The sequence below is a fragment of the Sceloporus occidentalis genome, unplaced genomic scaffold, assembly GCF_023333645.1.
Source record: "Sceloporus occidentalis isolate IW3139 unplaced genomic scaffold, rSceOcc1.0.p SCAF_114, whole genome shotgun sequence".
Classification (NCBI taxonomy): Eukaryota; Metazoa; Chordata; class Lepidosauria; order Squamata; family Phrynosomatidae; genus Sceloporus; species Sceloporus occidentalis.
The window spans coordinates 372,619-398,865 of NW_028317094.1; the positions used below are offsets into that span (position 1 = coordinate 372,619).

General features: G+C 43.8%; 1 protein-coding gene and 1 pseudogene across 1 annotated transcript; both read left to right on the forward strand.

Annotated features, from left to right (window-relative positions):
* LOC149282427 (uncharacterized) overlaps positions 1 to 26,247 on the forward strand; it is a 179,170-nt pseudogene that overhangs the window by 140,967 nt on the left and 11,956 nt on the right.
* On the forward strand, positions 1,124 to 2,266 carry LOC149282432 (uncharacterized). Its single transcript, XM_089498199.1, has one exon. It carries the CDS (start codon positions 1,124 to 1,126, stop codon positions 2,009 to 2,011), a length of 888 nt encoding a protein of 295 aa, XP_089354325.1. The 3' UTR covers positions 2,012 to 2,266.

Below are 26,247 nucleotides of genomic sequence, written 5' to 3' on the forward strand. Positions count from 1 at the left end.
ATTTCCTTTGTGGGGGAAGAATGGTGTGAAATGAACTGAATGCAATGGGTGTTTGATGCAAATACCTCAGACAAAAGGGATTAGCTCACCACCTCTCAGATTCTTGTTGGCTCTGAATTTTGATGGCGTTCACAAGCCAATGTACACTACAGTCTGAGGGTGATGCACCAAATACAGCTCAAAAATATCATAGCAGAGTACGGAAGCAAATATCCAGATATAGGCATTTGCAATGCACTGACCACTTTTCACACTTAAAAATAAGTCACAAACACAGTCGATTTCATTGAAATCCTTGGAGGTTCTCTATCTTGAGTTGCAAAATAATACAAATATTTGCAAGCTCTCCTCTCCAACTTCCATCAACTTCACCATCTCTTGCTCACACAACTCAGATCCAATCCACTCCAATCCTCATGTGAGCTGCATACTGTATTGGTTGTGAGTCATCTCCTGGTGCCACATAGCATGAAACATCCTCTGCAGTTAGCTTGCATATGCCATGTGCTCCGACTCAGCAGTCTATGGCCATCTCACAGGATATGATGCCACCTGTCAATCAAAGTATTTTTGCACATGTTTAATTAAATATTTTTTTTCAACAGTCCTTTGACTATCTTCTTCCACTGATTCCCTCAAGGCAGTCCCCATACAGTCTCTTCTTTGCTAGCTCCTATGAGTAGGAATGCAACCATTCAATGGATTTAGAGGCATAAGCAGCAGGGTCATGCTTGGGTTACTCACAGCAACTTTATTAATTTAATCTCTAAGAAGGCGGGATTAATGAGGGCTAAATCATATGGTAACACCCTCCTTTGTTAAGTCTGATTTTCAGTCTCATCTGTAATTGTCCTTCTTTACAGAAAAACATTTGAGTCATGAGAGAGTCCACACAGGAGAGAAGTCATACAAATGCCAGCATTGTGGGAAATGTTTTCCTTTCCAGTCAGTCCTTGTCATACATCAGAGAGTCCACACCGGGCAGAAGCCTTACAAATGCCAGCGTTGTGTGAAATGTTTTTCTCGGAAGTCAATCCTAATGATACATCAGAGAGTCCACACAGGAGAGAAGCCATACAAATGCCAGCGTTGTGGGAAATGTTTTTCTCAGAAGTCAATCCTAATGATACATCAGAGAGTCCACACAGGAGAGAAGCCATACAAATGCCAGCGTTGTGGGAAATGTTTTTCTCAGAAGTCAATCCTAATGATACATCAGAGAGTCCACACAGGAGAGAAGCCATACAAATGCCAGCATTGTGGGAAATGTTTTTCTCAGAAGTCAATCCTAATGATACATCAGAGAGTCCACACAGGAGAGAAGCCATACAAATGCCAGCGTTGTGGGAAATGTTTTTCTCAGAAGTCAATCCTAATGATACATCAGAGAATCCACACAGGAGAGAAGCCATACAAATGCCAGCATTGTGGGAAATGTTTTCCTTGGAAGTCATACCTAGTGAAACATCAGAGAGTCCACACTGGAGAGAAGCCATACAAATGCCAGCGTTGTGGGAAATGTCTTTCTCAGAAGTCACACCTAGTGACACATCAGAAAGTCCACACAGGAGAGAAGCCATACAAATGCCAGCGTTGTGTGAAATGTTTTTCTCGGAGGTCAATCCTAATGATACATCAGGGAGTCCACACAGGAGAGAAGCCATACAAATGCCAGCGTTGTGTGAAATGTTTTTCTCAGAAGTCATACCTAGTGAGACATCAAAGAATCCACACAGGAGAGAAGCCATACAAATGCCAGCATTGTGGGAAATGTTTTTCTCAGAAGTCAGACCTAGTGACACATCAGAGAGTCCACACAGAAGAGAAGCCATACAAATGCCAGCATTGTGGGAAAGGTTTTTCTCAGAAGTCAAACCTAGTGAAACATCAGAGAGTCCACACAGGAGAGAAGCCATACAAATGCCAGCATTGTGGGAAATGTTTTTCTCAGAAGTCACACCTAGTGGCACATCAGAGAGTCCACAGAGGAGAGAAGCCACAGAAATCCTAACATTATATTTGTCAATAACGAATGCAAAAAATATATATTTTCAATCCAGCATTGCAAAGAAAAGGCCCTTGTGATCTTATTTGTAAAATTTGTCTGTCAATATGTCTCTATGTTTTCAAGTTGGATTTTGTTACGTTTAGGTTTTAATTGCCAATAGTATAGATAATTGCTTTGGGTTGTCAATTTGGCTGGGGATTGTGGGTTGTGGTATAGGTTAGGTAGATGGGAGGTTGGGATTTGTTGCAGCTGGTTAGAATAGTTATGGGAATTATAGCTTTTGCAATGTGTGGGATTTTGGCTTAAGAAAGTTGGAGGCCGGCATTAAGAGAAAGGGCTAGTTTTTGGGAATGGCAAAAGGGGGCCTTGTTACCTGTGAGGCAGAGACTGTGGGAATTGGAGGTGGGGGCTAGGTTTGGAAGAGGGTGATGTTTTAGGTTTTAGGGGTTTTAATATATTGTTTGTATTGGAGTGGTCAGTTCTGGCTTAAACACTAAATTTCTATGTGTTCTCAATAAAGTTCTTTACTGTTTCAACACACTGGACTTTGATGCACAGAATTTCTGAATTTGCCCAAAACTGACCCTTTCTTCTCTCCTCAGTTCTCATCTCCATTCCCAGCCATAAGAACAGCACAGACACACAGACACAAACATACAGGATACACAGAGAGAGCTATATTTCCAAAGCAGAGCCTTCCTTTCCTGCCTTTCCCTCCTGAGTCCAGCTCTGCACCTTGGGCTCCATTGCAGTCTCCTCAAAGGAAGAAAGGAGGGAAGGAAGGAACTGGAGGCCACTGAACCCCGGCGCATACCTTCCTTTCCCACAAAGGCCGCCAGCAGAATAAGCAGCAGCATCTAGGCCCTGGCAATCCCTGTGCAAGCAGAGGAGGGGCCTTTGGGACTATATGCGCCTGCACAGTCTCAGCCCCAGAAGCCATTGCTGCCCTCACAGTCTCTTCTTAGGGAGGGAGGGAAGTGGGGAGAGCCCTTTTCATTCAGAGGAATGGCTGGAGGGGAGAGGCCCCTCTTCTCCCCCCAAAGAAAGGCAGGGGTCCTGCAAGGCCTCCTATCCCTCTTTCTTTCCCTGCCCCCTCCTTGGGGGATTCCTTGGGTCCCGGGTACTTGGGGAGTTATTATGAGAAATGAAGGCCGGTGGGACCCTTGGAGAGAGGCATGGCCATGGAGGGGAGGGGGATCCAAAGGTAAAAAGGTCTTTGAGGAGCCCCCTCCCTCGTGGAAAGTGGGGCCGAGGAGAACCCCTCTCTTCTGATGCCTCATTTGGGGAAGAGTTTTGTGCCAAATAGAAAGCATCACACAGGATAGGATTCAGTAGCATTTTTCTTGGGGGGGGTTCTTTAGAGTCCTGGGGGAGGGGGCTCTGGGGGGAGAGAAGAGCCAAAATCCTCTTGACCAAAGCCAAGAGGAGGGAGACGGAGGGACCTCAAAACTCTGGCAATCCCCTGTCAACCTGGGAACTAGGCTTAGAGATCCACAGGATCCAGATTGGGCACCCCCTCACATACTTACCTTTTCCTTCACAACAACCCTGCAGAGGAGGACCAACAGAGAGACCCACAGCCCCAGAAACATTCCTCCCCAGTTCTGGGAACATACTGAAAGGGCTTTTGACCCCCTTGAAGAGATGAAATTATTATTATTATTATTATTATTATTTATATTCCACCTTTTTTCAATGGAATCAAAGAGGATTACAGTAATAAAATAACATACAATTTAAGAAATACAATTAAAATTCCAAACCCCCAAGACTTCTCCCAATTATAAAAACATTAATCAACCCTTAAAAATCCTATTAAACATAAAGAAAATTTAAAACTTTCATAACACAATACAGTAAAAAAGTTTTATTCGGGCAAGAAACGGGTCATTTTCTGAAGGAGAGGTGGGAGGGCAGGAACGATATACATCAATAGCAATTTCCATCACACTAACGATGGCAAGGGTAAGGGTCAGGGGGAAGGAGAGGCCAGTCAATAGATCTCATCTAGTCTGGAAAGAGATCCATCTTAATAGCCTTTCTAAAGGTTTCCAAGGTGTTAATAGGACGGATCTCATCCGGAGGTCGTTCCAGAGTGAACCAACACCTTGTATCTTGTCCGGAAACTAATGGGCAGCCAGTGGAGGGATTTAAGAACCCGTGTAATGTGGTCACTTCTAGAAGAGCCCATAACCAGCCTGGCTGCTATATTCTGTACCAATTGAAGTCTCTGAACTTGGCACAAGGGTAGTCCCATGTAGAGTGCATTACAGAAGTCGAGCTGAAGGGTGACCAGCGTATGTACTACTGTTTCAAGGTCTCCCTGCTCCCCGCCCCATATCTCCGAATGAGCTTCATGTAAATGTTGAATAGCACTGGGAACAGAATTGCGCCTTGAGGGACGCTTGACTTGACTCCCTCTTGGACGAACAACTGTCACCAAGCGACAGCATCTGGAATCTGCCAGAGATTTAGGACCTGAACCACTGGTCGTCTCAACTCCGTAACCTGCCTTAAGTCCGGTTTGAAATGGATCTAGAAAATCCGTTTCTTCCAAGACTGCTTGGAAACCCCAAAACCCAACTCTCCCATGCGTTCCAGAAAGATACCGTGGTCAATGGTGTCGAAGGCCACTGAGAGGTCCAAGAGCACCTGCAGGATCACACTTCCCCTTTTCAAAGAGCTGTTGACGCTCAGATGGAGATCATCAACTAAGGCGACCATGGCCTTCTCTGCTCCGTAACTCATCCTAAAACTGGGGTTGAAATGGATCTAGAAAATCCGTTTCTTTCAAAACTGCTTAGACTTGAATAGCGACTGCCCTCTCAATTAGCTTTCTTAAGAATGGTAAGAGCGAAACTGGCCTGCAATTGTTTCTGTCCAAGGACTCAAGGGAAGGTTTTTTTAGAAGTGGTTTAACCACTGCCTCTTTGAGGCAAGATGGAAGACAATCTTCCCTGAAAGATGCATTAGTAATGTTTTTAGCAGCATCTTGATGGTATCTCCCCCCTCAACGGCCAGCCAAGATGGGCAAGGATCGAGAGAACAAGTCCTCTTTTTCATACTCCCAAGGGGCTTGTCCACATCCTTTGTACTAACTAACTTAAACTGATCCATAAGAACAGTATAGGCGGAGGCTCTGGATACCTCTCCTGTCGCCTCTGTCGTAAGGCCGGCATCCAAGTTGGCTCTTATCTGAGAGATTTTGTCTGCGAAGTAGTTATTAAAAGCATCAGAGCAGGCTTTTTAGGTTCTAATAAAGAGTTCAGGATGGGGGGGCATTTAAGTCACGTCCCTTACCACCCTGAATAGCTCTGCTGGATTAGACTTTGCAGACACAATAGATGCACAGTAGAAGGACTTCTTAGCTGCATCTATTGCCACTCCATAGGATTTAAGAAAAACCCTTATCAGGTATGAGTCGATATTTCTGCCAGCCGCTCTCTAACCGTTGTCCAGCCCCTTCATTATTCTGAGTTCTTGAGTATACCACGAATTGCGATTTGAAGCGGTTTGGAAAGGGCGCTTGGGAACAATAGTGTCTATAGCTCTAATAAGACCGTTGTTCCAAGTATTGACCAGAGCTTCAACAGAATCGCCAGCATCACCACCCATCAAACCCTCTAAGGCCTCTGGGAACCTAGTGGGTTCCATCAACCTTTGAGGGTGGACCATTTTAATAGGTTCTCCAACTCCGACGGTGGAAATAGTGGCCTTCAGCCCAACCTTGACCAGGAAATGATCCATGGTCCATGACAATGCGGAGATATTGACTACCTCCGCCCACGGATGTGCCTGTTCCGCACAGAAGACCACATCGAGAGTATGACCTGCACAGTGCGTGGGCTCAGAGACTATCTGGGAAAGGCCCATGTTTGTCATGCTGACCATGGACTCCTGAGCTACACCAGATACGTTCATTAAACCAGCCTCGAGGGGGATGTTGAGGTCACCCAGGACTAAAAGCCTAGGCGACTCCAGCAGCAGTTCTGAGACCAGTTGTGTTAGCTCTGCTAGGGAGTCTGTTAAGGAACGGGGTGGACATTAAACAGACATAATCCCCAGACTTTCCCTAGTGTTTAAGCTGAGGCAAATACATTCGATTGGTTTATCTTACGGATAGGTATCCTGGCCAAAGCAAGATTGTCTTTATGGACCAAAGCGATGTCCCCTTACCTGCTCTCTGATGGAGAACCCGGCTGGTAAGGCCTGAGCCCAGGTGGCTGAGCTATCATCACCCAGCCAGGTCTCCGTGAAACAAGCCAGGTCAGCCTCTTCGTCCAGTAGGAGATCCTGGACTATCTGCGTTGTATTTTTGACTGACCTGGCATTACACAAGAGCAGGGAAAGATTCTGTGGCTGGTTTGGTATGCTCTCCAGCTCTTTTGGGATAGCAGGGTGAATAGAAGGGAAGATAGATATCAAACATCAATCTCTCCTTCCGCTGTAACGACATTTCACCCTGTTAGCACACCATGCACATCTTGTATAGCCGATCCACAGTCGGTATCTCCCCACCCCCCAATTTGCCATCTGAATCATATTCTCCTTGCCCATGCCCATCTCCCTCCAAGTGTCCCACCACAGATCTGTTCAAGAACATATGAAATAAAAGTACACAAGGAAAAAGGTACCAGCCAGTTGGCATCGTCTGTCCTTGGACGGGTGAGGGTTGTTCCCAGGGCAGACTGAAGGGACCCTTTAAAGTGTCACCCACAGCCTCACCCACCATTCACCACTGCGTCCCTGCCAGTGGGAGCCAGGGATGTTAAGGGAGAAGGCTGTCTCCTGGCTGGCGTCCTCTGTCCTCGGGGGAATCTACAGTCCTGGCCATTCCCCTCTCACTGCTGCCTTGCCTCTGCTGCCTTCCTTGGCACCTGGAGAAATTGGGGGAGAGAAAGGGTTGCTTCTGGCTTGGCTCAGCTCTCTGCCTGGCTGGCTGGAGGTGAAAGGAAGGAAGGAAGGAAGGAAGGAAGGAAGGAAGGAAGGAAGGAAGGAGTGAAAGTGCCAAGGGAAGAGAAGCATAATGGGACTATTGAAGCGAGGTGGGGGTATCTTGGACCAGACTGATATACCCACCCCCCAGGACCCATTGTAAGGGCTATCACAGCTCACTGTGATGCTTTAAATCAGGGGTCCTCAAACTCCAGCATTCCAGGTGTTTTGGACTTCATCTCCCAGAAGCCTCAGCCAATCACCGCACATTTGCAAATTTCCTTCCTACCTCAGTAGTCTACAGTCAATCTGAATAGACTTCCAGAGCCCCACAAAGGCTCCTCCTTCCTCTTTGGCCCTCAGCCAATCACCATCCACATGCAAATTTCCTTCCTACCTCATAATGCCCTCCCTGACAGCTTGGGCAATGATTTGAGATTCTGGGAATTGGGGATCGGGGGCAATGCGTTGCGGTGGTTCTGGTCCTATCTCTCAGGCAGATTCCAGATGGAGATGCTTGGGGACAGTTGCTCCAATAAAAGGGAGCTTAAATCTGGCATTCCTCGGGGGGGCGTCCTGTCACTAATGCTGTTTTTTTCTTAAACCTTAAAAACCAGCTTCAAAAATTCAAGGTCACATGGGATGTAAAAGGGCAACATGACATAAAAACAGGGATGGACTCAGAACACAGAGATACCTTCTTTGCACCAGTTCAGTCATCGAAAGGGAATCCTATTACAAAGGAAGGCCCACTTCTGCTCCAATGTGGTTGAGATCAGATATAAGTGGAACCATCATTCTTCAAAAGGCAGAGGAAGAGTCACCCCGCAACTTTCTAGATTGATCAGTGAGCTTTTCCATAAACCAAAAATCCCAAAATCGAGACCACCAATCAGTCATATTGACCTTTCCAGTTTTCCCAGCCCTGGCAATTTCAATCCTGGCCAATGCCAACAAAAATGCCACACTATCTTTATTGTGTAATGTCTTGTTTTCACTAATAAACACTGAAAGCAATAAAAGTTCTGGAGAAGGGACAATCTTTTGATCATTGATTTCTGAAACTAAGTTAACTCCTGAATGCCAAAATGCATATACATTTGGACAACCGTACCACATGCGCAGGAAGGTACTTCTAGTATTACATCCTCTCCAACAGCATAGGTGGGGTTCTTAGTAAGGCCTGCAAGTTGTATGGTGTGAGGTACCATCTATGCACAACTTTAAGAATGCTTTCTTTCAGTGCTGTTTAACATCTACATGAAACCGCTGCGAGAGATCATCCAGAGGAATGGGGCAGGTGCTATCAGTATCCTCATGACACCCAGAGATATCTCAGCGTCAACTAAGGAAGGCATCTCCCCTCTGAATGAATGTCTTGGGGCAGTAATGGGGTGGATGGGGAAAAACATACTGAAACTGAATCCAGATAAAACGGAGTTGCTGATTGTTGGGGGTCCTAATCCAGGTATGGAGGTTTTCCAACTGGTCCTGGAAGTGGTCGCACTTCCCCTAAAGGACTATGTTTGCAGTTTGGGGGTGCTCCTGAATCTGTCGCTCCAGATGTCAGCTCAGATAGATGCGACAGCAAGGAGTGCCTGTTATCAGCTTTGGTTGATACGCCAACTGCACCTCTTTCTGGAACCTGAGTACGTGAAAACTATGATGCATGTGCTGGTAACCTCACGTCTTGACTTCCGCAATGAGCTCTACATAGGGCTACCCTTGCACTTAGTCCGGAAACTTCAACAAATCCAAAATATGGCAGCCAGAGTGGTCACTGGAATATCTAGAGGTGTCCATATCACACCTATAATAGCTGCTCATTAATTTCCTGGGACAGTACAAGGTCTTGGTTATAACCTTTAAAGCCCTCCATGGCTTGGGTCCATCTTACTTACGGGATACCCTTCCCCCATACAATCTGCCCCACACTTTGAGGTCCTCTAGTAAAAACTTACTGCAGCCATCAATAACAAGGCTCTCTGCAGTTACACAAAGGACCTTCTCCCAAGTTATGGAACAGCCTCCGGAAGAGATCTGATATATCACCAGTCTTTAAAGCTTTAAAAAGTTCATTAAGACATATCTCTTTCCAGATTAGCATTCCAGCAATCTCTTATTAATTGAATTGTTCAGCAACTGCTCTAACTGCTTCTGCCCTATTTTTAATAATTGTTTTAATAATTGTTTAAGAACTAATTATATTTTATTATGGATGGGAGGAACTGGGAGAGTTTGGGACACAACAATGACAAGTTGTTATTGTGTTTCACCAGTGCTTTTACTGTTAGCTGCTTTGATTGGTTTTTAGAAGCCTTTAGAAGCCTTTGAGGCACCCTTGTCATGTGTGAGGGTTGCCTGGTAGGTGGAGTGACCACACAGCCAGCAACCCTCGCAAGTGACGAGGGCGTCGCAGCTGCAGCACACCCACCATACACGGCGCATAACGATGACACTGCAGATGTGCCACCTCCAAATGGGGCGGCACAACTGCAACGTACCTGCGCCATCGCTGGCGCTTTGGGGTGGCAGAAGTGCGCCGCAAAAAGGAGACGCTTCCGTGCGCTCCTTTTTTGCTCTGCAACAGTGCTGCTCAATTTTGTTGTTGCGGCGCTTCTGCAGAGGAAAGAGTGGCGCCGGGGATGCGCCTCTCTCTGGCGGCCTGTACCCCGCCTTAGTATGTTTCACAAGTTCTTTTGCTTGTAAATATTTGTATTTGTCAAGTCTCTTAATTGTATTTGTGTTATTGTTGTTGGTCCTATGTGGGTTTTTTTTCTTTTAGCACCAAAGTTAAAAAAAAATATAGTGTCTAGAAAGCATATCCAGGAGAAGGTGTTTTGGCCACACTGTAAACAATAACATCCAAAATGTACAAAAGAGTGATGCCTTTCTCCTGTTTGATTTTTAACACTTTTGACCATAGAATCATAGATTCGTAGAGTTGGAAGAGACCCAAGGGTCATTCAGTCCAACCCCATTCTGCCATGCAGGAACTTTCAATCAAAGAATCCCCGACAGATGGCCATCCAGCCTCTGCTTCCGCAATGACCTCCAAGGAGGAAGACTCACCAAAATCTCTGAGGGAGTTGGTTCCACTGTTGAACAGCCCTTACTGTCAGGACATTCCTCCTACTGTTGAGCTGGAATCTCTTTTCCTATAGGTTGTGTCCATTGCTCCGGGTCCTAGTCTCTGGAGCAGCAGAAAACAAGCTTGCTCTCTCCTCAATATGACATCCCTTCAAGTATTTAAACAGGGCTATCATATCACCTCTTAACTTTCTCTTCCCCAGGCTAAACATCCCCAGCTCCCTAAGGCGTTCCTCATAGGGTTTCATGGTTTCCAGACCCTTCACCATTTTAGTTGCCCTCCTGATAAAAATCTGATAAAGAAGACCCTCTATTTTTTCATGATGATGAGGAGGAGGAGGACGATGATGGACCTCTCTATCTAGAGATTTCTTTACCCATGGATTGAACCATCCAAAGCTTGAAAACATAGAAACACAATGTAAATTCCAAGAGCAACTCTTGTTTTTGCCATTTTATATAATAGACATTGCTTTTGTTGTTGTTATTATTGCGTGTCTCCAAGTCGTTTTGAATTTATGGTGACCCTAAGGCAGACCTATCACAGGGTTTCCTTGGCAAATGTCTTCAGAATAGTTTTCCCTTTGCCTTTCCCTGAGGCTGAGAGAGTGTGACTTGCCCAAAGTCCCCCAATGGGCTTCCATGGCAGAGCTCGGATTCTAAATCTGATCTCCAGAGACATAGTTCAGCTGTGCTCAAACCACTATGCCACACTGGCTCCTATATTATGGACACCATTTCACTGGGCCATTTCATTTCATGGACTTGGCCCAGCTTTCTCATCCACGGAGGTCATTTTGCAAGCCCCCTTCTCCTCCTCCATTTCCAGCCCAGCTCCTTCTGCAACTCTCCCAGTTTGGCAGGAACCCTCCCCCTGATTCATCCGCTGCCCTCCCACCTTTTCAGCTGCTTTTAAAATGTCCTGGTTTCTTCTTCCTCCTCCTCTTCCAATTTCTCCCCTTCTCTTGAGCTCACTGCCATTGCTGCAAACTGAGTCCAAAGGGGAAAAGGAGTCTGTCCTCCATGAAGACAGCCAAGGAGAAAGGAGAAGAGGGGCCCTTCCTGGAGGCTCAGGCAAAAGCAAAAGGCTGTAGCCTCTCCTAGTTTGCTTCTCCTTCCTGAGAAACAACCTTGTAATCTTGATCATATTCTGAGGTTCCTTGGTCCCAGCCTCCCTTTGATTCTCTGAGATTCCACCTCCCCCCCCCCCAAAAAAAAATCTCATGGCCCCACAGAGACTCCCAAGAAAGGAGAGAACTAGACACACAAAGAGACACACTTCCTTCCTTTTGGCCCAAGGAGCCTGGCCTCCTTCTCTCTCTGGAGCCTTAAGGGAGAGAAGTGATACCTCTGTTCAACTGGGGCCTCAGAGAAGGTTCTGGAACATTCTCCATAGTCACAAACAGCACAAAATGGCCCCAGAACACAAAATGGCTGCCTCTGCCTGAGCTCTTGGCAGTTGGCAGTTTGAGGCCTTCAGAGGAGAGAGAGAGACTGAGGGAAGAGTGGAAGGGGGTCCTGGAGGGAGGGGGCCTTGGGAGATATTGTCAGAACCTGTTATTGAGGTCAGTTATAATGCTGTATATATTCAGTTCATATATAATAACTTCATATATGTCTTGAGATATCTGACCTATATTGTTCTGTTAGCTAAGATGGTGGGTGGTGGGTGGGTGGGGGGTGGAGAGTATATGAGAAGAATATTAAAGTTGGTGTTAGTTTCTAAGTGGGGCCCTATTAACTGCTTTGGAGTGTTGTTTTAGATAACTAGCTGGCAATGTTGCAACTGTCTTGAGTGAGGCTGGGTTGTGATGGGGACCTGGCTAAGTGTGTCTGGGGTGGGGAACTAGCAGGGGGGAGAAAGGAGGGGGCGTTTTTGTATGTACAACGCTGTGTAAATTTACAGCGCTTTATAAATAAACGTTAATAATAATAATAATAATTTTAAAAATGTACATTTTTCTCCGAAGCCTCAGACTCTGCAAAAAAAGTGTTACTGATCACTACTGCAATGCTCTTACAATAGACTTTCTACTTTTGGTATAAGTTTGTTTGTGGGCCATTGATGAGAGGATTCCAACCCTCACAGATATAGAGCCTTCCTGAGATATTTGGTGTTCGCTTCCTAACAAAGGGGTTTTTGGCCTCATAAAGGATTTGGGTCAAAAGAGGAGGGGTCTCTAATAGGAGGGCCACTGAGACGACGATTGTCCCCCAAACTACGCCAAAAGTAGCTCCTTTGGGAGGTTTTAAAATCAAGTGAATGTACATGAACTGAAAAGATATAACCTTATAACTGATCTTAATGACAGGTTCTGACTCCTAGTGAGACATCAGAGAGTAGTAGTAGCCTTTTCTCTTGCCAATGGGATTTAGAGTGCATTCCCTGGACTGGATCTCCCAGCATCCACAGGGCCAGAGAGAGGAGGGTCCTGCCCTGCATAGGGCTGCCATTTCATGGGTCTTAGGCTCTGGGAATGTGTGCCTTTGGCCAGTGTCTGTGTGGCTGGGGCTCCAGGGTCCCTCAGTCCCTCCGGCCTTGTTCCATATTAACTGCAGGAGGAGCCTGTGAGGGTGGGGCAGGGGGCGGGGCCTTCCAGCTCCTCTGCCCCCATTGGCCAGAATGAAGAAGGGGAGGAGCTTCTGCCTCTCTATTTAGCTCTGCGCCCGGAAGAGTGAGTGAGGAGCAGAGAGTGAGAAGGGGACAGAGAGAGGAAAGGAAGGAGAGAGATAAAGACAAGGAGGGAAGGAAGGAGGGGAGTGGAGAGGAGAGGAGAGGAGAGGAGACGGACAAGGACTGGAAGCGGTAGGCTTCACTGCTGTGCTGAGGCCTCCAACTGCCAAGCGCTAAGGTGGAGGTGGCCATTTTGTGCTGCTTGTGACTGTTGGGAATAATGTTCCGGAACCTTCTCTGAGGCCTCAGTTGAACAGAGGCTTCTCTTTCTCTCCTGAGGCTCCAGAGTCAGAAGGAGGCCAGGCTCCTTGGGCCAAAAGGAAGGAAGTGTGTCTCTTTGTGTGTCTCTTTGTGTCTCTTTTCTGAGAGGGTTTTCTTACACAGCTCTGCTCCTTCTGGGGAAGATGGGTTTTAAAAGGGATCAGAAATGGGGAGGATAGTTTTAACACAATCCTTATTCATCTTCTTCACCTACATTGGGCTTTGGCTTCTAAGAGGATGCTAGTCCCCCAAAAAGGCCAAAAGTAGCTCCTTTGGGAGGTTTTAAAAGTCTCCCCAGTTTTCTTATTAATAGATTTTCAGGGAAGAAGGACGGAGACAGACCAGAATAACTCACATTACCAAGAATGAAACAAGACATGGTTGCTTCTGCACTTTTACAACCGACTCAGGCTGTTTCTGCACTGAAGAAATAATCCAGTTTGAAACCGCTTTAACTCTCCTGCTCCACTTTGTGGAGTTTGTTGTAGCACCAGAGCTCTCTGGCAGAGAATGTAAAATCCCAGGATTCCATAGCACTGAGTAGTTAAACCAGTGTCAAAGTGCCTTATTTCTATAGTGCGGATGCAGCCTTCTTGGGAAAGGGGCTGATGATGGGGAAAAGCACAGGGGACCTCTGGGGCTTTCAGCAGATGATTTATTTATTTATGATGCACTCATTTCACATCTAACTACGGGGACATAACCAGGGCCCTCTCCAATTCCCCATCCCCTGATCCCCCACCACTCTAATAAGGCATGGCGTATCTGTTGTGTAGGGGAGCTACAGTGAATCTATCCTAGGTCTGGGAAGCTTTGTTTGAAGCAGAGGGAGGAAGGGGATGCCCACCTCTACATCGGCCCAAATGAGGCATATGCCACCTGTGTATGTCATGAGCAGGATGCTGTTCTCTGCGTCTTTGAGTGCTGCAGGGTTTCTTGCCAAGCCAATCCTAACCCTTGTCCTTTTTCTCAGGAACTCCATCTCGGCCTGTTTGGACACGGCTTTGGGCCTCTTTTGCTGGAAGTGACCAAGTGCAGGGCCACCAGGACCCCTTGACCACCTGATGGCCAACACAGAGGCCAAGCGGAGGGAGTTGGGCTCCAACAGAAAGAAGCTGCCGAAGTACAACAGCTCTTTGGTGAGTCACTATCCTATTAGCTTCATCTGTGTCACTTCTGGGCCAATTTATGAAAGGAAGCAATTAATATCCTGTCCGAGTTTGGCAGAGACAGTCCTGGTTAATCCTCTGTCACCCCACTTATTCAGGGGCTTTTAAACATGTCCCAGTTGGTCTATCCTCCTCCCACTTTCCCCTTTCTCAGCTCACTTCAGTTCCTGAGTGCAACTGAGTTTACAGCCTATCAACTCAAAAGTGGGAAGAGGAGAGGAAAGAGGGAGACTGGATATGGCCCTTCCCAGGAGGTTGAAGCAAAAGCAAACTGCTGTGCCTTTCCTAGCATGTGTGATCTTCCTCATAAACAACTTTGGCCATCTTCACTGCCTTCTGGGTTGCTTGTCCACATGTGTCTTGCTTTTCCCATCAGTCAAGTGTTGGGGGCTATGGGAGAATGTCTCTGGATATAAATTGGGGGTGGGCCCAGTGACCCTTAAGCCCAGAGTGCTCCCCAGGACTGCTTTATAAAAATGACATTTGCCTCCAAAATGTGGCAAGAAATGTCTAAACGCACCATAATTCTTTGGTGGCTAAATGTACTCTATGTGTTGGGATAGTCAGTATCCTAATCCATCATCAATATCCCAGCCATGGCCTAAATTATATTGTTTATTATATTGTATATTATATTGAAAAGATTCGAGACAAACTGGATCTCAAAGGCAGTAGCTTTTTTCTTGCTGACAGCATTTAAAATTTATTTCCTGGACTGAATTCTAAAGTGATCAAATAATATTTGGATGCACCATGTGCTTTCCTCCCCTTTTGCTTAGTCACTCTGTGGATGAGGGCTATTTTCTGTTGCAGGTGACCTTTGCGGATGTGGCAGTATATTTCACTGAGGATGAATGGAAACTGTTGTCGAAGAAGCAGAGACTTATGTACAATCATATAATGATGGAGAATTATGAGAACGTGGCCTCTGTGGGTAAGGAACCGGAATCCACTAGCATTATAGAATCATAGAGTTTGAATAGACCACAAGGGCCATCCAGTTCAACCCACTTTTGCCATGCAGGAATACACATTCCAAGCACCATCCAGCCTCGGTTTAAAGACCTCCAGAGAAGAAAACTCCACCAAACTGTAAGGGAGCATATTCCACTGTCGAAGAGCTCTTACTGTCCCAAAGTTCCTCCTAATGTTTAGGTGGAACCTCTTTCTCTGTCGTTTGCATCCATTGTGGTGTCTCTTTTTCTCTGTAGCAGCAAAAAGCAAGCTTGCTCCATCCTCAATACGACCCTTTCCAATATTTAAACATGGATATCATATCCGCTGTTAATTTTCTTTTCTCCAGGGTAAACATACCCAGCTCTCTAAGCCGCTCCTCATAGGGCTTGATGGTTTCCAGATCCTTCACCATTTTGGTTGCCCTCCTCTGGGCATGTTCCAACCTATCAACATCCTTTTGGAATTTCGGAGGCCAGAACTGGACACAGGATTATTCCAAGTAAGGCCTGACCAAAGCAGAATAGAGCAGCACTATTACTTCCCTTGATCTAGAAACTATCCTTGTATTGATGCAGCCTAGAATCACATTGGCCTTTTTAGCTGCCGCATCACACTGTTGGTCCAAGTTCAACTTGTGGTCTACTAGGAGCCCTAGATCCCTTTGAAGCGTAGTTTAATTGTGATAGCAACATCCTGTAGAATATTTGAATTTGTAGTTTAGTGAGGCACTATTGCTCTCCACTTTATAAGGATTCCAAATACTGTATTATAAACTGCCAATTGTCAGAAGCAGGTTCTGTGGTTCATCCAGAATGGTATTGGGGTTTAGGGGGGATTGTTAGTAGTTTAAATGCTAGTAGTTTTAAGTAGTTGGTAAGGATATTGGGGCCTAGAATGGCTTCGGGGAAGGGAAGCAGTTGTGGAGGCTATTAACTGCCTGGTCTGTGAACTCTGGGTGGCAGACATGCCCCTGGGGGGGAGAGGCGCATGTGAACGGTGGAAGAAGAAGGCAAGAGGTACCTTGGCAGCCGGGCTGGTTAGGGGCTGAAGGGGAGGAAAAGGAAGGAGTGTGAAGGTAGTTAACGACAGAGGGAAAAGGTTTAGACACTTCAGGGACAGCTTAGATGTATTAATGGACCCTTCTGCCTGAGTTTCTCAATAAACCTTTTGGTGGAAGGAAATGACTTTTTAATTCTGAAACTAAGTTCTGCCCCCAGATATCTCACCAATGCTAGGATTTTGTAAGAAGAAAGCATGGAGATTACCAGTAATGCATTTCTCATTGAAATTGTAGCACATCTCTGAGTATGTTTCCTTTTTTGGCCCTCTTCCAGCCTTTTGAGATTCTGCTTCACTTCCCCAAAGGGATGCAATGGGATACTGAGGCACAAAACTTTATTCCTATTTTAAAGCAATACAATGTGCAGTTGCCCCTGAGATCCCCAGGGGGCCAATGTGATGCCCCCAATCCCCAACAGTAGTCCATCCCTGTCTTAGAGATGTCTTAATACTGCTCCCTGGTGCTTGATCCTCACCAAAACAAGTCCAGGTCCCAGCCCCCTTGCTTTGCCTTTCCCAATTAGTAATTTGTATATGGATTATCCTGCCTTTCTCAACAAATGAGCCTCAAAGTGTCCCTTTTATGCATCACATAAATGGGTGTGTGTCTGTGATAGAGAGAAGGAGCGAATGTGAAAAACAGAAAGGCAGGAAAGAGATGGTGAAGGGGAAATACTGAAGCAGTGCAGATGGGCAAGAAGAAAGGTTGGAGAGCGGAGGGAAAAAGGGAAGGGGATCAGGCTTTAGAGGTGGATGAAATGCACAGATATAGGATGGAGGACACCTGGCTGAATGAAACTACATGTGAAAGGAATCTAGGAATCCAAGTAAACCACAAGTTGAACATGAGTCAACAGTGTGATGCGGCAGCTAACAAGGCCAATGTGATTTTAGGTCGCATCAATAGAAGTATAGTGTCAGGATCAAGGGAAGTAATAGTGCCATGGTATTCTGCTTTGGTCAGGCCTCACCTGGAATATTGTGTCCAGTTCTGGGCACCACAATTCAAAAAGGATGCGGAGAAACTGGAGCATGTCCAAAGGAGGGCGACTAAAATGGTGCAGGATTTGGAAACTATGAGGAATGACTTGGGTAACTAGGGACGTTTAGACTGGAGAAGAGAAGGTTAGCCCTGTTTAAATATTTGAAGGAATGTCAAGCTTATTTTCTGCTGCTCCAGAGACTAGAACACAGAACAATGGATGCAAACTGCAGTAAAAGAGATTCCACTTCAACATTAGAAGGAACTTCCTGACAGTAAGGTCTGTTCATAAAATAGCCACAAAACAACAATAGCATCTAATTGACACACAGTAAAACAACAAAACGGTTAAAACTGAATTTGGGACAAATAAAAACATCATTTAAAATGCACAGTTGTGATCAGAAGTGGAATTTTTCCTTAAGTTCTTTACAAGAGGTCAGTTGGGTAAGTCTGCCGGAAGGGATCCGTCTTAAGTCCTTTCTTGAAAGCATCCAAGGTGGTGTTAAGACGGATCTCCTCCGGCAAGTTGCTCCATAACTAGGTGGCCATGGCTGTGTATGCTCTCTGAGAAGTTGTTCTTAGCCTGACCTTTGGGTAATCTAATAGATTCTTCCCAGATGTTCCGAGAGTGTGGGGCAGATGGTGTAGGGAGAGGCGTTCCCTCAAGTAGCTCAGGCCCAAGCCATGTAGGGCTTTAAAGGTAATAAGCAACGCTTGGTATTGCGCCGGAAGCTAATTGGCAGCCAATGTAGGGATACTGGTGTTATATGGTCTGACCTAGATGTTCTGGTGACCAATCTGGTTGCCGCGTTTTCAACTAACTAAAGCTTCCAAACTTGGTACAAAGGTAGCCCCATGTAGAGCACTGAACTTAAGAAATGAACTTGAAATCAGGCCCTTGTTTTCATACATATTAAGGGTTCCATTTAGCAATTATGAGCAATGTCTATGAAGAGAAGAAAGGATGACACAAAAATTCCTTTTTCTCTAATGTCTCTTTTCCAACCTGAGCTTTCTTAGCTCTGTGGTTGATTCCAGAGGCCCTTTGTCATTCGAAATGCTGGAGTCTGGGGAGGACACCCACAAGTGCTATGCTTTTAGGGGAATTTCAAACTTAGCTCAAAGGAGAGATTGAGGCAACAGTGACCTCGGGATTCATCCCAACTATACCAGGCCCAGAAGCACACACAACTCCAGAGGCATTTCAGATAGGTTTTTGTGTTTTATTTAGGGGAAAAGCAAAATACATGCACGCACACACACATATACACATATAGGTGTTCACGCACCACATGCAAGAACTAGGTAACAAAGGTGGGAGTGGTAATTGTGTAAGGCTTTGCTAATGGTAATACGTTACCTAGATGGATCTTGATTCCAATTGCTGAGGGTCCAGAATGGGGAGAGAAGTCAGTAACTGCTATAGCAAATGAGGCTGGTGAGTGTAGTGAGGTGTTTAGCAATGTAAACCAACGGAGTGTAAGTCTGCAAATGGACTGACGCTGAAGAACAGCCAGTTGGGGATGATATTTATACTGAAATTGTTGCTTGGAGGCAGAAACCGAGCATTCGAAAAGGTTTAAATTGCTTTAGGATGTTTCCTGGGTGGGGAAAGAATTGTCTGAAACTGAATTAAATGAAATGGGTGCTTGGTGGAAATACTTCAGCCAAAAAGGATTATCACTCCGGCTCTTAGGTCCTTCTTGGCTCTGAATTCTGGTCCCATTCAAAGCCAATGAATAGCACAGTCTGAAGGCGACACTCCCAGAGTTCAATAATTTTTTTAAATCTTTATTGAAATTATTTACAACATAAAAAGGGCAGTACTAAAGTTTGTACTAAAATTTAATAAATTTATAATGAAATAGGAAAAAATAAAAAATAAAAAGGGCAGTACCAAAACATTTCCAAATTCTTATTCCAATATTTCTTAACCCTCCCCTCCCCCACCCCACCCCCTCACTTTCTATTTCACTTACTGCTTATTTATTAGCTATAAAATCTCTATTTCTCAAAGATCTATCATCCTTACTTCCTTATCTCATCGTCTTTCATTCTATTTTGCTTAAATCCTAAGTTTATACAATAATTGACTCTGTATCAATAATTCTAACACAGCAACGGTGTCACATATCTAACATGATTTCCCTTCTCTCTTTATTACCTTATTTAACCTTTCCCTTTTGAAACAATTCTCTTATTCTCAGCCAAATTAAATTAGCTTCTTCTCGCATTTCATCTTTTAATTTCAAAGTTATGGTATCCATTTCTATGATTTCTAGACACTTTCCTAACCAATGCTCCACTTTAGGTACTTCCTTATTTCTCCAGACTTTGGCAATTGTTATTCTGGCAGCGGTGATTAAATATAATAATGGTTTCAATTTTGATCTTAAATCCTTGTTTTCTACTATGTTTAAAAGACAGAGCTCCGGGACCAGAGGGAATTCCAATTGTATAATTGTTTCAATTTTCTTGTGTACTTCTCTCCAGAATTTTTTTATCAGGGGACAACTCCACCACATGTGGAAAAAACTTCCCGTAATTCGTTCACATTTCCAACATTTTCCTCTATCTTTTTTATATATTTTCGCTAATCTATTCGGTGTCATATACCATCTGTACATCATTTTGTAAAAATTTTCTTTTAGATCCATACACAATGTAAATTTTAAATCCTGTCCCCAAGCTCTTTTCCACGCCTCGTACTGTATGTTCTTCCCTATGTTCTGTGCCCATACAATCATACAATGCTTAATTTGTTCTTGTTCCAATTCAAGTCTCAAAATTAGATTATAGAAATTTGTTATTTTTTTCTTATCCTTATCCATCCATATGACATCCAATTCTGTTTCTTTAACATTATACCAACATTTTTTCTGTCTGCTTTATATTTTTCCGTTAATTGGTAATATAAATACCAATCTATTTTAATTCTCTCTTTTAGCATTTCTTCCCTAGATTTCATTGTAATTTTTCCCTCTATTATCTTTACATAATCTTTATATTTTAGCCAATCTCTTCCCTCAATTCTGCCCTTCTTTAATATTGCTTCATGAGGAGAAGCCCACTCTGGTAACTTTGTATAATATTTTTCCTTGTATTTTGTCCATACAGTACTTTATATAATGCTTTCCTTACAATATGCTCTTTGAATTCCTTGTTTAGTTCAACTTTATTCCACCACCCGTATCTTAGATTAAATCCCTCTAAATCTAATAATTGCTCATCCTTTAATTCCACCCATTTTGTTATCCATTCCAAGCAACATGCATAAAAATATAATTTCAAATTTGGCATCCCTAATCCTCCGCTTTCTTTGCTGTCCGTTAATATTGTCCAATTGATTCTGGCTTTCCTTCTTGCCCACACAGAGTTCAATAATAACATAGCAGAGTACAGTAGCAAATCTCCAGATATAGGCATTGGCAATGCATTAACCACTTTCCACACTTAAAAATAACTCACAGACACAGTTGATTTCCTCCAAGTCCTTGGAGGTTCTTTAGCTTGAGTTGCAATAGAAAACAAATATGTACCAGCTCTCCTCTCTGACTTTCATCAACTTCACAATCTCTTGTACACACAACTCCAACCCACATCAATCCACACGTGAGCTGTATACTGTATTGGTTGTGAGTCATCTCCTGGTGCCACACAGCATGAAGCTTCCTCTGCAGTTAGCTTGCATCATGCCATGTGCTCTGACTCAACACTCTATGGGAGTCTCACAGGAAATGATGCCACTTTTCAATCAAAGTATTTTTACATATATTTATTGGAATATTTTTCAAATGCCTGACTATCTGCTTCTACTGATTTCCTCATGACAGTTCCCCTTCAATTTCTTCTTTGGTAGCTCTGAGTAAGGATACAGTCATTATATGGATTTGGGGCATCCAGAACAGGGTCATGCTCAGGTCACTCACACCAACATTATTAATTTAATCTCAAATAGGGAGGGATGAACGTGGGGCTAAATCTTGGCGTAACCCTTTCCTCTCTTAACACTGACATTCAGTCTTGTCTGTCATTGTCCTCCTTTACAGAAGAATTTGTCACTCACGAGAGAGTCCACACAGGAGAGAAGCCATACAAATGCCAACATTGTGGGAAGTGTTTTGCCTACAAGTCAGTCCTTGTCATGCATCGAAGAGTCCACACAGGAGAGAAGCCACATAAATGCCAGCATTGTGGGAAATGTTTTTCTTCAAAGGCACACCTAGTGAGACATCAGAGAGTCCACACAGGAGAGAAGCCATACAAATGCCAGCGTTGTGGGAAATGTTTTTCTTCAAAGTCAAACCTATTGGTGCATCAGAGAGTCCACACAGGAGAGAAGCCTTACAAATGCCAACGTTGTGGGAAATGTTTTTCTTCGAAGTCATACCTATTGGCACATCAGAGAGTCCACACAGGAGAGAACCCAAACAAATGCCAGGGTTGTGGGAAATGTTTTTCTTCCAAGTCAAACCTAGTGACACATCAGAGAGTCCACACAGGAGAGAAGCCACACAAATGCAAGCATTGTGGGAAATGTTTTTCTTTGAAGTCAAACCTAGAAAGACATCAGAGAGTCCACACAGGAGAGAAGCCACACAAATTCCAGAAATGAACTAACATTATATTCATCAAGAAGCAAAACAAAGAATATATTTTAAATCTTGTGGTGATAAGAAAAAGCCCTTGTGGTTCCGTGTGTTAGGTTTGTGTGTCCATATGCCTGTTTATGTTTTTCATTTATATTTTGTTATTTTGAGGTTTTAATTGCCTTTATTATAGATTATTGCTTTCGTTTATAAATTTGAGTGGGGATCATGGTGGTGGAATAGGTTAGTTAAACAGAGGGGTGGGATTGGCTGCAGCTGGTTAGAATAGTTATGGGAATGATAGCATTTGGAATTTGTGGGATGTTGGCTGAAGAAATTTGGGGACAGGTATTAACAGAAAGGGCTAGTTTGTGGGAATGGCAAAGGGGGCCTTGTTATCTGTGGGGCATAGACTGTGGGAATTGGAGGTGGGGGCCAGGTTTGGACGAGTGTGATGTTTTAGGTTTTGGGGTTTTAATGTTTGCTTTGGGGAGGGCAGCTCTGACTTAAACACTGAATTTCTGATTATGTGTTTGAAATAAAGTTTTTGTTGTTTCAACACACTGGACTCATTGGTGTACAGAAATTCTGCATTTGCACAAAATGTACCCTTTCTTCTCTCCTCAGCCCTCAGCTCCTTTCCCAGTCATAAAAACAGAGGCAAACACACATATATACTCAGAGAGACAGAGCTATATGTACAAAGCAGAGCCTTCCCAGCCTTTCCCCCCTGACTCCAGCTCCGCAGCTTGGGCTCCATTCCAGAAGGAAGGAAAAAAGGCTGTAGTCCTTCCCTTCTTCCAAAGGCCGACAATGGAATAAACAGCAGCAGCAGCAGCAAAGGCCTTACGATCCCTGCGCATGCTGACAAGGGGTCTTTGGGGCATCTGAAAGGAATGAAAGTGCCAAGGGAAGAGAAGCATAAAGGGACTGCTGATGTCGGGGGGGGGGGGATTTGGGACCTGTTTCAGGCACCTTCCCCCCGGAACCCATTACTAGAGCCTTCCATAACTAACTATGATGCTTTAAATGACTATTTCACAGATAATGTCTCTCAGATAAGAGCCAAATTGGACGTCAGCATTATTGCGGAGGCTATAAGTGAGGTGTCCATGAGTAAGATCATACTGTATCAGTTTGAATCTGAGTAATGAGGATGTGACCAAGCTTCTTGTAAGTGTGAAGAGGAGAACTTGCCCTCCCAACCCTTGCCCTTTTTATATCACCTGAAATATATCATAGATGCATCTCTTAGTTAGGGCTATTTTCCATCATCTTTAAAAGAAGCGGTGTTACGGCTGTTCATGGAAAAGCCCTCCCTAGATCCCTTGGACATGAACAATTACAGACCGGTCTCCCGTCTTCCATTTCTAACCAACATAATTTTGAGGATAGTTGCTCTTCATCTCCAAGTGGTCTTGGATGAGACAGATTATCTGGACCCATTTCAAACTGCCTTCAGGATGGGATACGGAGTCAAAACTGTTATGGTTGCCTTAGTAAATGATCTTTGCTTCAGGGGGGGGGGGAATGTAACTTACCAAACTTTAAGCTGTATTATTATGCAGCTTGTCTCAAATGGCTAGAAGAATGATTCAAATTAGAAAACGACTTTATTGAATATAGAAAAAGCTAACCTGAATCTTTGTATGCATGCATATATGTGGTATAGAAAACCAAAAGATAATAATACTTTTAACCATTATGTTATAAGAAGATCATTGCTTAAAGTATGGTATAAAATAAGACATCAATTTTGGGTGTCATTGCAAGAAGCCTATTACAATAGAACAAAGGACAAAGATACTCCATGGCTAAGATACAGAGATTTAATAAACAAAACACCAGAAGGAAAATACAATATGAAATCTATGGAAGAAGTTAATGAAAGAGGAAACATGAACGACTGGTTTTTATACAACCAATTAAACAATTGTTTTAAGGCAGACAATAAAGCTCCTGGGTTAACGATGGATAACAATGAAATAGATAAAATTATGATGGACAAAAAAGGTAAACACATATCCAAATATTATAAACTATTGAAAGAGATCTAGAAGATAAAATTATTAAACACAGAATGGTAAGATGGGGACGTGATATAGATAAAACTATAACTATAGAGGAATGGGGAAAATCATGGAAAGGAACAAATAAATTCACTCTGTGCCAAAACTATAAAGAAAATGATATCAAAATGTTATACAGGTGGTATCTAACATCCCAAAAAACCCACCAGATACACAAAACTGGCAATACTAAGTGCTGGAAATGCGGGGAACCCGAGGGAAGCTTCTTTCATATTGGTGGACATGCATTAAAGCTAAAGGAATCTGGCAAAGGATTCATGGAACCATCCAAAACATTCTGGATATAAATATTCCCTTTGAACCAAGTTTATTTTTACTAAACATGACACACAACATAAAGTCAGTAAAATACAATAGAATTGTTTTATATATGGTCTCATGTGCAAGGATCTTATTTGCTCAAGTTTAGAAATCTACAATTAATCATTCTATCGAAGATTGGTTGATTAAGAAATATGAAGCTAGAAATATGGATATAGTATCTGCCTTACTAAGAGGGAAACCAAATGAAAATTTAGAAATGGAATGGAGTTGTCTTAAAACATTTGAAGAAAAGGGTGATAACATTCCGTCAAATTAATAGTTAATATTTGGTCAATATTTGGTAATTTCAATACTATTGTGGGAACATCTCAGTGTAATAAACATTTTTTAAAATAGAAAAAGGAAGGCCCACATCATTGTTGTGGGGAGTGCCACACACCGAGTTGTTTTGCCACATTCTCTGCTGCTCCTGGTCTTACTGCAGTTGAGCGATTGACAGTTCGAGGGTGGCGACATGTTCCAATGCTGCAATGGTAAAAGGAAGTGTTTAGACTTTGCTTGTTGTTTCTTGCTCCCTTCAACCTTAAATGTAGGGGCTATTCAGACTACATTTTACCCCGGTTCCCAAACCGGTTTAAAAGTCAGAAGTTCACACTTGCGCCGATTTTAACACAACTTGATCAGGGGCTTGCAAAGAGATCCAGGGCAAATCCCCCTTAGCGCGTTTTTTCTGAAAGCGGACTATTGACCCTTTCTTTTTGAAAACAACCGGCTCTTCCCTGCTACCGGCAAATATGAAGTCAGCCCCGGTCAAGATCGGATCAAGTTCAGGGGGTAGATTACCCCGATTGAGGTAAAGGGTAGTAGGAACTTGTTTCAGGGGAGATTCGATATGGGGGCACCCGGATCTGCCCAGTTCTATCCAGGGCAAATGAGCGAGTGGGAATGGGGCCTTTGTGAAGGTGGGGGGACTGGCCTTCCTGGTGCTGGCTCTCCAGGTGAGCCATGCATTGGGCAAGGAGTCCCTCTTGCTCATTGCCTGCAGCGTCTGGTTCCGTTGGAGGCAGGGCCTCTTCTCCAGCATCACCTGGAACAAGGAACCAGAACAATGGACAACAACAGATGGATGTGTGCATGTGTGTTTGTGCATATTCATATATGTATATATGTAGAGGCATCTCTATCTAAGAGCACTCAGACTTATACCTTTATGAGCCTATATATATATATATATATATATATATATATGTATATATGGAATGTTTCAAGTCTATAGATCTTGCATACAACACCCATAGATACATCTATACATACCCATAGATATCTGTTGGGACGTGTGCATGTGTACATACATGTATTTAAATATATATATATATATAGAGAGAGAGAGAGAGAGAGAGAGACAGAGACAGAGACAGAGACAGAGAGAGATGCAAGCATATGTACACATATATGTTGGATCATATATATATATATATACACACACACACACACACACATATACATACAAACATTTATATATACTCTTCCACTTGCATACAATTTAAACATAAGCAAACGCATGGAGAAATATGCGGATACCTATGCATGGACATGGATGCACCTGCGCATGTATACACTGCCCACGTTCTGGGCAACATCAGCATTTATATATAATTATAATTGCATATATGTTTACTTCCAGTCATAACAGCATAACTGCCCTGCGATTACTGTAACTGGAATGTTTATACTTTGTGATGTTTTTATGATATGTAAAGTCGAAGGCTTTCATGGCTGGCATACACAGTTTTTTGTGGGTTTTTTGGGCTATGTGGCCATGTTCTTGCAGAGTTTCTTTCTGACGTTTCGCCAGCATCTGTGGCTGGCATCTTCAGAGAATGCTTTGCCTCGAAAAATGCTTTGCCTTGAAAAAGGACTAGAGAGACCCTCTCACAGCCGCAGGAGTTTGCTGCATACCATGCAGCTGCAGACAAGTCTACATAGGGACCATCAACTGTACAGGAATATGCCACAAACCATCCTGGGCATAAAATACTGTTTGAAAACACTGAAGTTCTGGACCATGCCAACCACTACCATCTCAGGATGCGCAGGGAAGCCACTGAGATCCACAAACACTTGGACAATTGCAACCGGAAAGAGGCAACCCATAAAGTGAACAAA